The sequence below is a fragment of the Musca vetustissima genome, unplaced genomic scaffold, assembly GCF_032173495.1.
Source record: "Musca vetustissima isolate MV318-11 ecotype Yass unplaced genomic scaffold, APGP_CSIRO_Mvet_v1 utg30349, whole genome shotgun sequence".
NCBI classification, from domain to species: Eukaryota; Metazoa; Arthropoda; class Insecta; order Diptera; family Muscidae; genus Musca; species Musca vetustissima.
This window is the reverse complement of record NW_026880282.1, coordinates 110,825-124,205: the sequence shown is the minus strand read 5'-3', so window position 1 is coordinate 124,205 and position 13,381 is coordinate 110,825. Positions and strand designations below refer to the sequence as shown.

General features: G+C 32.5%; 1 protein-coding gene across 1 annotated transcript; it reads left to right on the top strand.

Annotated features, from left to right (window-relative positions):
* The first annotated feature begins 5,261 nt into the window (after window positions 1–5,261).
* Window positions 5,262–12,896, top strand: LOC133325817 (HEAT repeat-containing protein 3). The gene is made up of 8 exons (XM_061534537.1): window positions 5,262–6,198; window positions 10,522–10,524; window positions 11,376–11,525; window positions 11,631–11,788; window positions 11,970–12,046; window positions 12,106–12,349; window positions 12,412–12,552; window positions 12,626–12,896. Exons 1-8 carry the CDS (start codon window positions 5,262–5,264, stop codon window positions 12,893–12,895), a joined length of 1,980 nt encoding a protein of 659 aa, XP_061390521.1. The 3' UTR covers window position 12,896.
* Window positions 12,897–13,381: the final 485 nt, after the last annotated feature.

Here is a 13,381-nt window from a genome sequence, read left to right as displayed (position 1 = left end):
AATGAATTCTTGCCTTACAGAAATTAAGACGGGCATATCGAAGTGCAATGAGCGAGTTTCCAATGTCGAAAAAAACTATATCTCTACTTCAAGATGAAAATGTTGCTCTTAAAATGGAAAATAACCTGCTACACCGTAGGCTGAATAGATCTGATTTTCTCATAAGTGGTCTACCAGATGGTTTAACGGATTTGGTTGAAATTGTTATTGCTGTTGCTGCCTTTTTAAAAGTTGATCTTACACGTCGGGACGTTGGCTTAACATGCTATATTAACAAAAAGAAACATATTCTAGTTAAACTCATTTGTGCTGAACTTCGCGACAATATCATGCGACAGTATTTTAAAACAAGATGTATTAGAATTTCTGATGTTTTGCCTGGTATTAATTATGCTCCTGATGCAAGCAACTTAAATTCTATATGCAGCAAGCTTCGTCGGCTAAATGTTATAACGAAGTACAGGATAATAAATGGAGATAGAGCTAAAGCCAAAATTGTACTACCTGACGGTAAAGAAGTAGAACGAGATGCAAAGGGATTTTCTTTGTTGCTGTCAAACAGAAATGAACCTGCCAACTAAAATTACCACTTGTAAAACTTGGATACAATTAACGTATGTATTTTTTAGCTTTGTAAGAATCATGATTTTTATACTCTGAATACTTAATTGGATCCAAGTTCAATAGTATTATACTTTATTTCATATAAGCTGAAGTTTGATCTCTTTTATTCTTTTTTTACGATTAGCTGTTTTATCAATGAATTTTTTAATTAAATGGAATTTAATAAATTTTTTAATTCATTATTATATGTAGATTGTTTTGTGTTGGCTCCCCATCTTCCTACTTTTTTAATTAAATGCCTCTTGCAGAAGCATTAAAACCACTGTTAATATAGATGAATTAAGGTGTATCTTGAGGGAAAATACATTTGATTTGTTGGCTTTTTCGGAGACATGGCTTTCAAGTGATATACTGGATTCTGCGGTATCTTCTCCAGGCTATAATCTTTGCCGATGGGATCGTCAAATTCCAGGTAGAGGTGGTGGAGTTGCATTTTACGTTTCTAAGCGTTTTCAATATAAAACTTTTCCGTACACCCAAATTCTGCTTTGCTCTGTTCGTTGAAAACAATTTTGTTGACATTTCCTTTTGAACCTATTCGCTTTACTGACACACAGTAAAGCTTTTGTTTACAAACCTGTTGCTTTAATTCGTGCAAGTGAAATTTAATTTTTAATTTTTGCAATAAAATATATAAAAAATAAATAAAATATTAAAAAAATCTTTAAAATGCAAACACTTTTGACTTTTATTTCCTTTCTTTTGTATTTTGATTCGCAAATTTGGCAAAGAAAAATTTTTTAATGGAAAAGCAAGCGAAAATTTCAAAAGAGAAAACAAAAAATTTGCCAAATAAAAATCTGCCTGTGGAAAAGCAGACTTAGTAGGTGATAACACACTCTGCACTACACAGACCAATTCAGTGCCCTGCGGTATCTGATCATGCTCTTATCTTGGCACCACTTTCAGTTAATTGCAGTTGCTTACCAGGTTTTATTGAATATCGAGATTACGATAATATTAATTGGGATTGTTTATACTCTTTTCTCAACAACTATAATCCCAATGTGATTTATAACAGTATAAATGTTAATGAAAAATGTTTCCATGTGTATTCTCTTCTTGATTCGCTTCTTGCTTTTGTTCCTATTATTAGGAAAGAAATAAAGTACAATGGAGACTTTTGGATGAAATCTAGAGAAGTTAGATATGCCATTTCCATTAGGAATTTGGCTTTCTCTACTTTTCTAAGAGATAAATCTCAAGATAATTGGCAAATTTACTGCAAATTTAGAAATAAGGCAAAATCTATAATTCGCCGAGAAAGGAGACACCATTACTGCAGAGTTTTTAACGGTATGGATTCAGCGAGGATGTGGAAATATCTAAGAGGTTCTGGGTGTATGGGTAACGATCATGATGAGATAAATATTAATGTTAACTGCATAAATGATTTCTTTGTTAACTCTTCAAATTATGTTAATGAATCTTCCCATATCGATTTTGAAAATTTTGTTGACTCTAGTGCATCCTTTTCATTCCAATGTGTTGATGAAAATGAGTTTGTTGAAGCCTTGCTTAAAGTAAAATCAAAGTCAATTTGTGTTGATGGAATATCAATAAAATTTCTCAAAATAGTTTTCCCCTATATATCTGATGTGATCATTGATCTAGTAAACTGCATTTTAACAACTTCGGAATTTCCAAATGGTTGGAAGACGGCTCGTGTGGTTCCTATTCCGAAATGTCGTTTTGTTTGTGTTTCCGATGATCTCCGTCCGATTTCTATTTCACCAGCTCTTTCCAAGATAGTGGAGTACATTATTAAAAAACAAATGCTTCAGCACTGTAGAAATAAGATAATTGAATCCCAATATGCATTTCGTCAAGGTTATAATACTACCCATTTGCTTATTAAATTGACTGACTTAATTCGTGAAAACACTAATAATGATGAGTTGAGTGTTGTAGTATCTCTGGACTTATCCAAAGCTTTCAATTCAATTGTCCATGCGCTACTTGTGTGTAAACTGAGAGATTATTTCAATTTTTCGAAATCTGCTTGCAAGCTCGTTTTCTCTTATCTTTGTAATAGAAGACAATTTGTTGGACTAAATGGATTTGAATCTGATACTCTTCCACTATTCTCGGGTGTACCACAGGGTTCAGTCCTTGGTCCACTCTTATTTATACTGTATTTAAATGATCTTTCCATGGATTCGACCACATGTTCAACACTCTTGTGATGATCCACATCTACTGGAAGGTTATATTAACTCTAAACTGTTTTCCTTTATAGAAATTCGCTACGTGTAAACCCTTCAAAGACTAAAGCATTAAACGGCATATTCATTGGAACTTTTTAACTGGTTAACCTACTTTATGAGGATTTATTTGACTGGGTTAACGAAATCCGGTTGAATGTAAACGTACGTTCTAATAACCGTGTTTTGCCTTTATTCGATTTATATTTGAATCACGAAAAAATTAACTTTGTGGAACAGCATAAATGCTTGGGTGTTATTATTGACAATGTTATTATCGTTCAAAAGTCATATTGTCACTTTGGCGGGTAGAGTTTGGGGAACCTTGTGTAGAATATATGGCTCAAACCTTTACCTTCCTCAACGAGTGAAGTTGATGTTGGCAAATGCCCTCTTATTTTCCCAAGTCTTATATGGTCTTGAGGTGTATTCAGGTACAACTGGCAACTATACTTACAGAATAAAGAGAGTTGTGACTACCATTACACGTTTCATCTTCAATGTTCCTCGTGGCAGTCATATCTCCTCCCATGTTATTAGTTTTCTTGGTTGTTCATTTCAAATGTATGTAAAATATCGCTGCATTCTTCTCTTTTATAAATTGATAAAAAATGGTAGACCTCCTGCATTAAGGCGTATTTTTACTTTTTCACATTCCTCGAGAAATCCTCAAATAATTATCCCAAGGATTTATAAAAATGTTTATGCGAGGTCATTTTTAGTTCGCGTGACAAGGTGTTGGAATCTCCTTGCTCTTGAATTACGCATATTTTCACAAAGCAATAACGTTTTCCGGCTGAGAGTTTTGCATCATTTTCTAGATGCTGGTTTATAGTTTTTTATGATGTATTGACCTATTTATTAGTTGGGTTACTACATGCTGGACTTATAAATATATAAATTTAAACCATTTTTATGGCTTGGGAGCCAATATGCTAAGACACTCATGTAAATTCAAATAACATAATTTTTAACATTTTTTTTAATTTTTTTTTAGTTTTTAATGTTAGGTATAATTTATATATCTCAGGTATAAATTATTGTCATAAATACATTTTTATGGCCATATTGGCTTTGTATTATTAATGGAATTTGAAATAAATAAATAAATTTAATTAACTGTCAAAGTGCGTAGATTCTACATGAATTCGATTCGATGTTGCCAACCATGTGAAATATTACTAGAACAAATTTAACAGATTGTCGGGACCATAGCACAATAAATAGGTAGTCCACTGTCAAAGTGCGTAATTTCTACATGAATTCGAAGTGCAATGTTGCCAACCAAGTGAAATATTAAAAGGAAAAAATTGACAGATGGTCGAGACAAAAAGAAATGTTTTTGTTTCGATACATCACCTTATTACTGCATCATGGTTGCGAATGTGTATACCGGGATTTAGTAAAATAAATCGATTATTTGATTTTCTAATATGCTATAAATCATGGTCTATAAATAAGATCATCCAGGGAGACGAGCTGGATATCTGCGCCACTCATGTTTGCTGTCAAAATGCGTTATTGTGAATTGACTTACATTATGAAAACGTAAACAAAGTCGACATTTTTGACATTAGACTTGAGAAAAAACAGCTGTTTTCCTATTTCGATTGTTATATGGGTGACCTTATTTATAGATCTTGAGTGACCTTATTTATAGATCTTGCTACAAAAAAACATATGTTTTTGTTTTGATAGTCAGTAGTCACACGGGCAAATTTTTATGGTAAAGCAAATTGAGTTTATGGGCGAAGGAGTTGAGAGGAATAAAAGAATACAGACATAATTGTACTCTGCAATTCTGTTTTATTTCGTTATTCATTGTAAAAAAGCTGAAATTGGCTGGAAAATAGTTTTGCATTTTCTTTCATTTTATCTTTTCTGTCGGCAAAGAAAGGCCAAGACAGCTAATAAAATTAAAATATGTTGCGAGGGAAGAAGAAAATCAGTAACAAATATCTGTTTTTTGCTGTCAAATAATATAAATTAAATTTTAGTATGTTTTCATTGCAATCCACGGATATAGCTTCTTCAAGAAATTCAAGAGTACCTTACATAATCTTTTAATTCCATTAATTAATTTTCATGAACAATGGTTAAACAAGAAAATGAATGTGGGGGAGAATTAGAAAATTCATAAATTTGACACAAGCATTATTTGCTTGTGTAAACAACAATGGAATTTTTAAAGAAATTGAGAAGAAAATTTTCTCGTGTGACTACTGACATACATCACATTATTGTTGCGTCATGGTTGCGAATGTGTATACCGGGTTTTAGTAAAATAAATCGATTATTTGATTTTCTAACATGCTATACATAAATATTAATTATCGATAACAATAATAAGAATTGCTTGTCGATATCCCTGCACTGCACGTGGGTCCCAGCAGCTAAACAACAATAGGCGTTTATGTGCATTATTAAATTAAAATGGGGAAGACGCGAAGGAATAAAACGAGATTTGCATTAAAAGTCAATCCGATCGGCCTGGAGGCCAACGAAATGGATGATTTCTTGAATGCGTGTGACGAGTACGAGACATCCGGCGTTGGACCAATAGAGTCCATAAGAGATCAATTACAAAATGCCAACATCGAAGAAAAGCTAAATGGACTGCAGTCACTGGCAGTCTTAACAGCGAGCAAAGAAAAGGTGACAGCCATTTGCCAAACCGACATTGTACGTATTGCTGCCCCACTGTTGTGCGAGAAAGACGATTCCGTACGCAATTCTTGCGCTGGTGCTTTAAGGAATTTGTCTGTAAATGGAACAGAGGTGTGTGACTTCCTTGTCGAACAAGACGTTCTTACACCCCTGCTTGCTCTGTTGGCGGAATATGCACAGAATAATGATTGGAAACCTAGTTTCGATGCAAATATGTGCAATCAGATGGATCTGCGTTCGGATGTATTTCTGCAAGCTATTAACTTGCTGTGGAATTTATGTGAAAGCACATCAATTGCTGTCGATACCTTCAATCAAAGTAAACTTCTGGAAAGCTTTATTAGATGTTTGGACTTCAACGTATACGGAATTGAGATAGCAATTTCGGTGGCTCAATGCCTGTTGGTGGTAACTGAAAATAACCCGAAGACCTGGCACATTCTAAATCAATATGTGGCTAATTTCTTGTGTCTGCTGTCACTAAATGGTGATTTCGGTCATGCCTATTTGCGTACAATGGCTGCGGGTATATTGAGTAATGCTCCTGCATTGGCTGCTTCTTATGCTGGGACAATACTACAATCATTAACTGATGTTTTAGATACAAATCATCAGACGGCTCTATCTGGGATAAGTAATTTGTCTAACGAAGACTCTAAAAAAGATGCACCAGAGTTGGAAATAAAAATGGACACACAGGATGGTGAGTACAATTTTTGGTTAGCTTTATTTGAAGATTAGCACTAGTCACTATTAACACTTATCGGTATTTGGGAATAAGGACATTTCAGCTCCTTTTACTGATTAAAAAAGTAAAGAGAGCAGGCGTATAACCATTGTCGCTTGTGTTGGTTGTTAATCATCACTTTTCCAGACCCACTCTTTGATAATAGCGATCATATATAAAATAACTAAATCTTTCAGAAAGTTTTTCTATAGTGAACTAGGTTTCGACTAATATTAAAAGTGGTAAGTGTACCAGTCGTCGGCACTTTAAGGATTTACGTATTTTGAATTTGTCGGCATTTCGAGTGCATTTTTTCCGTTATATTTTATTCAGGTTCATTTGTTTAGTAAAATAGTGAAATTCGTGTGCAACAGGTTTCGACTAAAAAGTGGTAAGTGTACCAGTCGTCGGCATTTTAAAGATTTACGTATTTTGAATTTGTCGGCATTTCGAGTGCATTTTTCCGTTATATTTTATTCAGGTTCATTTGTTTAGTAAAATAGTGAAATTCGTGTGCAGCATAAATACAGTACATAACCTGCTCCAGCACTTTTGTAGTAGTAAAGCTATTAAAAAGTGGACAACGTGAAAATCGCTAATACTAAAAGTTTTAGAACTGAAAACTAGTAAAAACTCCATTTCGGCAACACTTTTCGAGTAAAAACATGAACAAATTTAAATATTAGTAGAATAAACATTACAACTAATTAGAATATATATCACAGCTTTTTAATATTAAAAACATATAACTCATAAGATACGATCGCTTATGATTTATTCTTAATTATAAGGGAAGATGCAATACAACATACTCTGACAACTCTAAATGGCTTCAACGGAAAAATACAATTCACGGTGGAAGAAGAAAATAACGGAAAAATTCCATACTTGGACACCATGGTAATAAGGGTTAAAAATAATGGATTATGTCTAGACTGGTAACAAAAACCGACGGCGTCAGGAAGATTAATTAATTACTTCTCTAAACATACAAAACGCACAATAATAAATACAGCAAAAAACTTAATAAATAGAGTACTAAATATAAGTGATAAAAAGTTTCACAACAAAAATAAATTAAAAATCGAATACATATTATTACAAAATAACTTTCCCATACATTTAATAAAATCTTTGATAAATCAGCACGAAACAAAAAAAACGAGAAAACGAGAGAACGAGACAGAATCGGAAACAAAAAAGATATATAAATCACTGATATATTTACCAAATATATCAGAACGATTGGAAAAATCTGATATCTATGACAAAACAAAATATACAATAGCACATAGCTCATATAAGACAACAAAATCATTATATAGTAAAGTAAAAAGCAAAATTCCAAAAATGGACAAACATAATGTGATATACGAGATAGAATGTGGTGATAACGAGAAAGAAGGTTGCGGAAAATTATATGTTGGAACAACAAAAAACAAATTGAAAACGCGAATGTCAGCACATAAATCTGACATTAAATTAAGAAACACAAATTCAATACAAAAAACGGCGTTAGCAGAACACTGTAAACACAACAATCACTTGCCTAACATAGACGACGTGAAAGTGTTACAAGAAGAGAACCATTACAACAAGAGACTAACAATAGAGATGCTCCACATCAATAGTTTACCAACAACAAAACGAATAAACAACAAAGCAGACACAGACAACACAGCTTACTGCTACAGACATCTAACGCGTAGTAGGGGATCGTGCAATTAACAAATAACAATCAGTGCAATAATAACTTTTGACCGTGGTAGTCACACTACACTAGTTTTAAGCTAATTATTTTATGTTTGTTATTGAAAAGTAAGCGATCGTATCTTATGAGTTATATTTTTTAGTATTAAAAAGCTGTGATATATATTCTAATTAGTTTATTTATTGTAGATCTGAAAACTTCCCTGAAGATGAAATTCAATGAATTTCGAAATATCGGAAAATAATAAATAAATACAAATATTGACCTCAAGCTCGATCAGCCATCTATAATTTATTAAACATTCGAAAGGTCGAAAAATCATAAACATAATTATTAGTAGAATAGTTAAGAAACGGAACTAAAATAGCAGTTTTCCAAATTTAAGTGAAAAGGGACAACTTTCGGCATGTACCAGTACTCGGTATCTGCTGTATATAATTTGAAATAACTAAAGAATCTTTTTTTTATTCCAAAAATGCAATTTGAAGCCATTAAGGCCGATTTCATTTAAATTGCAAACTATACTACTCCATTTAACAAGATTTCTTAATGATATCATAGAAGGTATTATTCTAAAAATAATAATATATTTCAATGTTTGGCAAGTGGCTAACTACTCAAGTAAGTGTATTAATGTCACATATTCAATATTTAGTAATAAACAGCATTGTATAAAATATAAGAATTTAAATTTGTATATTATAAAAAAAGATGACATACTTTAGTTTAGGTAGAAAAATTGAGAACTACTCCAAATCTTTCCACTATATATGAAAACTTCCATGAATAATATTCAATAATATAGTCATCTATCTCTGTGTAAAATTTCATCGAGGTAAGTTCATTTATTAGGCAGTAATTTAGCTTTTTAAATATTTGGTTTTTTACCACTAGCGACAATTCATGTTTCTTAAGAAAAAAATTAGTGAGCATGACGATTTAAAAGACTATATATTTTTCACCAGGATTTTTATTCATAATTGTTAAGAACATACAGAGGCACATTAAAGATTCTAACATTATTTAGGAACACACAAAATTACGATTTTCCTATAGTCAGCATATGGGTGAAAAATAAGCACATCTGCGATAATTTCAAAATTGGGGAAAATTTTAAATAACTACACTAAAGACAAAAATCAGTTTTGAGTGATTTTATACAATAGTAGGCATGGATTTAATCTCAAACATTTTTAACCTTGAAAGTGAGTTATTAGCCAAGCCGAGTATTGGATAAATGTTTCGTAAAGTCGGCAGCAAAATTTATAATTGTAACATAATCATAAAATAAATCTATTAAATTACGTTCTTGGCACAATTAAGAATAAAAGTCTTTTAGTAGCCATTTAGTAAAGAAAATAATAAATAATCAGTCAAATATAAAATTTTTTCTTAAATTACAATACGACATGCCGACTATTGGAACAAGACAACTGGAAAACTAGCGCAGACTATTGGCAAAAATCACTATTTTACCTAATTGTGAATTTGTTTAACTTTAATGCAAACCAATTGAAAATTTGTTAATGCCATCAGGAAGTAAACAAAAACCTTAATACAATATAGGGGAATAAATGCACCCGGAATCCCGAAAAAAATTAAAATACGTAAATCCTTATTGTGCCGGCGACTGGTACCCTAATTCAACCAAAAATTCTTCTATGTCATTTAAATATGTTCCTAATTATAATAAAACGGACTTCCGAAAGCTAAACGCACTTATCTCAACCGTAAAGTGGGCCTCATTATTTATTTGTGAGAGTCATAGTGATTTACTATTATCAGTATATAAATTTTATATCCTAAATAAAATTATTCAAGAATGTTTTCCCACTGTTAGAGTTAGAAACTCGGAAAGATATCCATGGGTCGCATATATTAAAAATTATAAAAATTAAAATAAAAGTCTAAATATACGACAGAGTCCCGAAAACTTTACAATCTTTTTAAAACAATATTAAACATAATTTCAAATCCAATCCTAAATCTTTTTATGACTTTGTTAATATAAAAAGAAAAGCTACGTAAAGCCCACCATTTTGAAATTCAATAATCAGACAATTGAAAAAACTCTGAATTTTCAGACTCTGCTTTGCAAATTTTTTCGCTACAACATATTCGTATTTAACCTGTCCAAATAAAGACACAAATATCTATGCATTTTTTACAGTCACGTAATTTAAGATCAACTAAAAGTCCATGTCCGGATGGCATTCCTAGCATAATTCATAAAAGTACTGTTCAGATACATCGGATATCCCTTTAACGCTGTTGTTTAATTATTCCCTGAAATATAGTAATTTTCCTACCTTCTGGAAGAAATCCTATATAGTTCCATTACACAAATCTGGAAGCTTAACTAATGTCTCGAATCATAGAGGAATTGCTAGATTAAGTGCAATTCCAAAATTCGAAAAATTGATTACTGATATAATTTCTCATAAAGTTCAGCCAATCTTAAGTACATATCAACATTGTTTTCGTAGTCGCCTCTCTACCATTACCAATCTTATACAATTTCCCTGATGTTCCTTCCGGTGTTCCCCAAGGAAGTCGTTTATGTCCACTCCTCTTTCTTTTATTCAAAGTTGGTAATGTATGCAGACAATGTCAAGTGGTTTATCATGAAGCATGATGATTTACTTCAAAATAGTTTAAATAGCCTTTTCAATCGTGCAAATTAACAAGTATTGGTATTCATTAACAAGTATTTGTATTTTTTTACCGGGCCATTGAAAAATCTTAAAAATTTTAAATCCGTAGAAAATAATTCTGTTAGTGAAGCGGGAAATGGAAGTACCATGAAATGTATGTGCTTATTATAAAAATTCACCTTTCCGTTCCACCTAAAATTGCAGTCTACTACCTTTTTAATTTCTTTTCGATTTTCTGCACCGCCACTGTATATGATTCTCATCGAATTAGAAAACGTAAAAAATCTAGTACTGAGGAAGGAGTCTGCAACTTAAATACCTTATATTATAAGAACATTGACAACTTGGACTCACGAAACTTTCAAACGTGCAACCGAGGAACCGAGGAACTCACGACGCTTAACACAGTATAAATATCGCATAACCCTATAGAACAGGTGCTTATTTCACGTAAAATTTATCCACAACAACCCCAATCTTAACACATTTGACAGAAAGAATGCATGAGCCAATTGAATTCTAATGTTTTTAGATAACACCGTACAAAATTAACTCATAAGCAGAAAATTTGTTTGGTGTTTTATGAGAATTTGTTCTTTAAGGTACATAATAAAATCGCAAAGGGCTTTCATGGAAATGTATCATGGAAATGTATTCACTAAAAGATTTTCTGGGTGGAGAATGATTGAAAAAATTTGGATACATTTTTGTTCATATAAAGTCGAATGATTTACAATTAATTAACAATATAATTCAGTATTTACAACAAATATCACCCATTTCTATAGATGAAAGTGAGGAGGCTGCAGCAAATCGCAGAAGACGACAGGAACTGCCCACTGAGGCTGATATTGCAGTGCGAGATGTTGGATATTTGTTGGACGCACAACGTGTTGCCGCCGAAATCATAACAAATTTGTGCTCGCCAGATGATGAAGGTAAGTGTTTGCTTATCTGGCGAATAAATAGCAAATTAATTGTTGCTTTTTGGTTAGCATGTTTTATTTAATTCGTGTATTTTTATATTAAAACTATTTTTTCAGATTGGTCTGACATGGAGGATGATGATGTCTCCGAGAACGAAAGCATTGTTGACTATGAATCAAAACAGAGTAACGGTAGTAGCACCAACCTCAACGAAGGAGACAAATTACCGACAGAAATTACGGAAGCTATAAAGTCGCTTGTATTGGTAGAAAAGGTAAAGATGATTTCAGATAATGATAGCCAAATGACCATGAGCGATTCCAAAAACTCCATTGCATGGACTACTCCAAAAGCTTAAAATTGACAGTATATCACTTAATCATATCATAAACAACCGTACATGAACTACTCCAATTTATCACTTTACATACTCAACGTTATTAAATTCATTTCAGATTTGGCAACGTTCCCAGCCATTGGAAAATAGTTTGGCTCAACAATTAATGGAGTCAAATATTAGTCTACTAATGAAGTAAGTCCACATGTCTGTCATTTAATCGATCAAGGATAGTAATGTTTATTGGCCCACAGGGCTAAGAATTTACGTATTTCATCTCTCTTGTGTCTACAGAATTTGTGTAACTGTTTAAGTGCCGAAGATTTGGGTGGTCACAATGCCATTTACAATGTTTGGGTAGAGTTGGGACAACAAGTATTCAAAGGACCAAAAGATCCCACAGTCCTGGAACCATCGACTTCACTGATGCGAGCATCGTTGGAGCATTTGAAAACGAAAAAGGAGCTTTTCAATCAAATGACACAAAACGACTTAGAGGTTCGTTTGACTCAATATAACTTACCACATCTAACCACAAATATATATTCTTCTACACACAGCTTATTCTTGATGGTGTTAAAAACTGCAGCATGCCAGAAATTCGTGCGAATTGGCTACGTATGTTGGGCACTTTAGGTTGTTTGTTGAACGAACCCCTTGTACGAGTTATTATCTCCTTCATTGTGGAAACATGTTCCAATGTGAGTTTTTGTTATTTTTAATAAATTATTTCGAGGGATTTATTTCACCTAAATTATTTTTTTTTATATGAAGGAAGAAGATGTATGGACAATTTCAGAAGCTCTTGACGCTCTAATGGATATGTTCTCTGACAACGATTGGCATCAAATTCTATTAGATCTTAGTTTGCCTCTCATTATGAAGGACTTGGAGAAAAAATTCAAAACTAAGGTACGTTCTCAACGTAAGGAACTTAAGGATCGTTATCCGGCTGTACAGACTGTGGTAACCAATTTATCACGTTTTACGAAGTATATAGAGAAAGAAGCTGTAAAATATGCAAATGGTACTAGATGTACCTAAAACTAAACACCACTATATATGATTTATGTGTATATCTGTATAAGCTAAGTTATTATCACTATATATACACGATTCTTTGAAAATATTAAGCCTTTACTCGATATGTTTTAATAAATTGGAATAAATTTATGTTTGTAAATCTATATGTTTCATTAAAAAAACAAATATATTGTGGTTGCAAGTTGCGACGGTTCCAATTACAAATACAACAAAAATACGCTCATCAAGACTGTTGTCTAAAAGGTTAACATCGATCAGACCATATGCACATTATCGTTACGATGTTCGTTTCAGATAACTGTCCAATCTATCTTACTATTTGACATCAGAAAATAATTAAATATTCCTATTAAGTCCAGTTGAAGAGTAGCAACATTTGAAAAAACCTCAAATGACTTATCAAAATAAATTGATACAGTAAATCACACCAAGCCTTACGTGTGGTATTCAGAAAAAGAAGATAGGTGAAACAGAGCTATCGCAGAT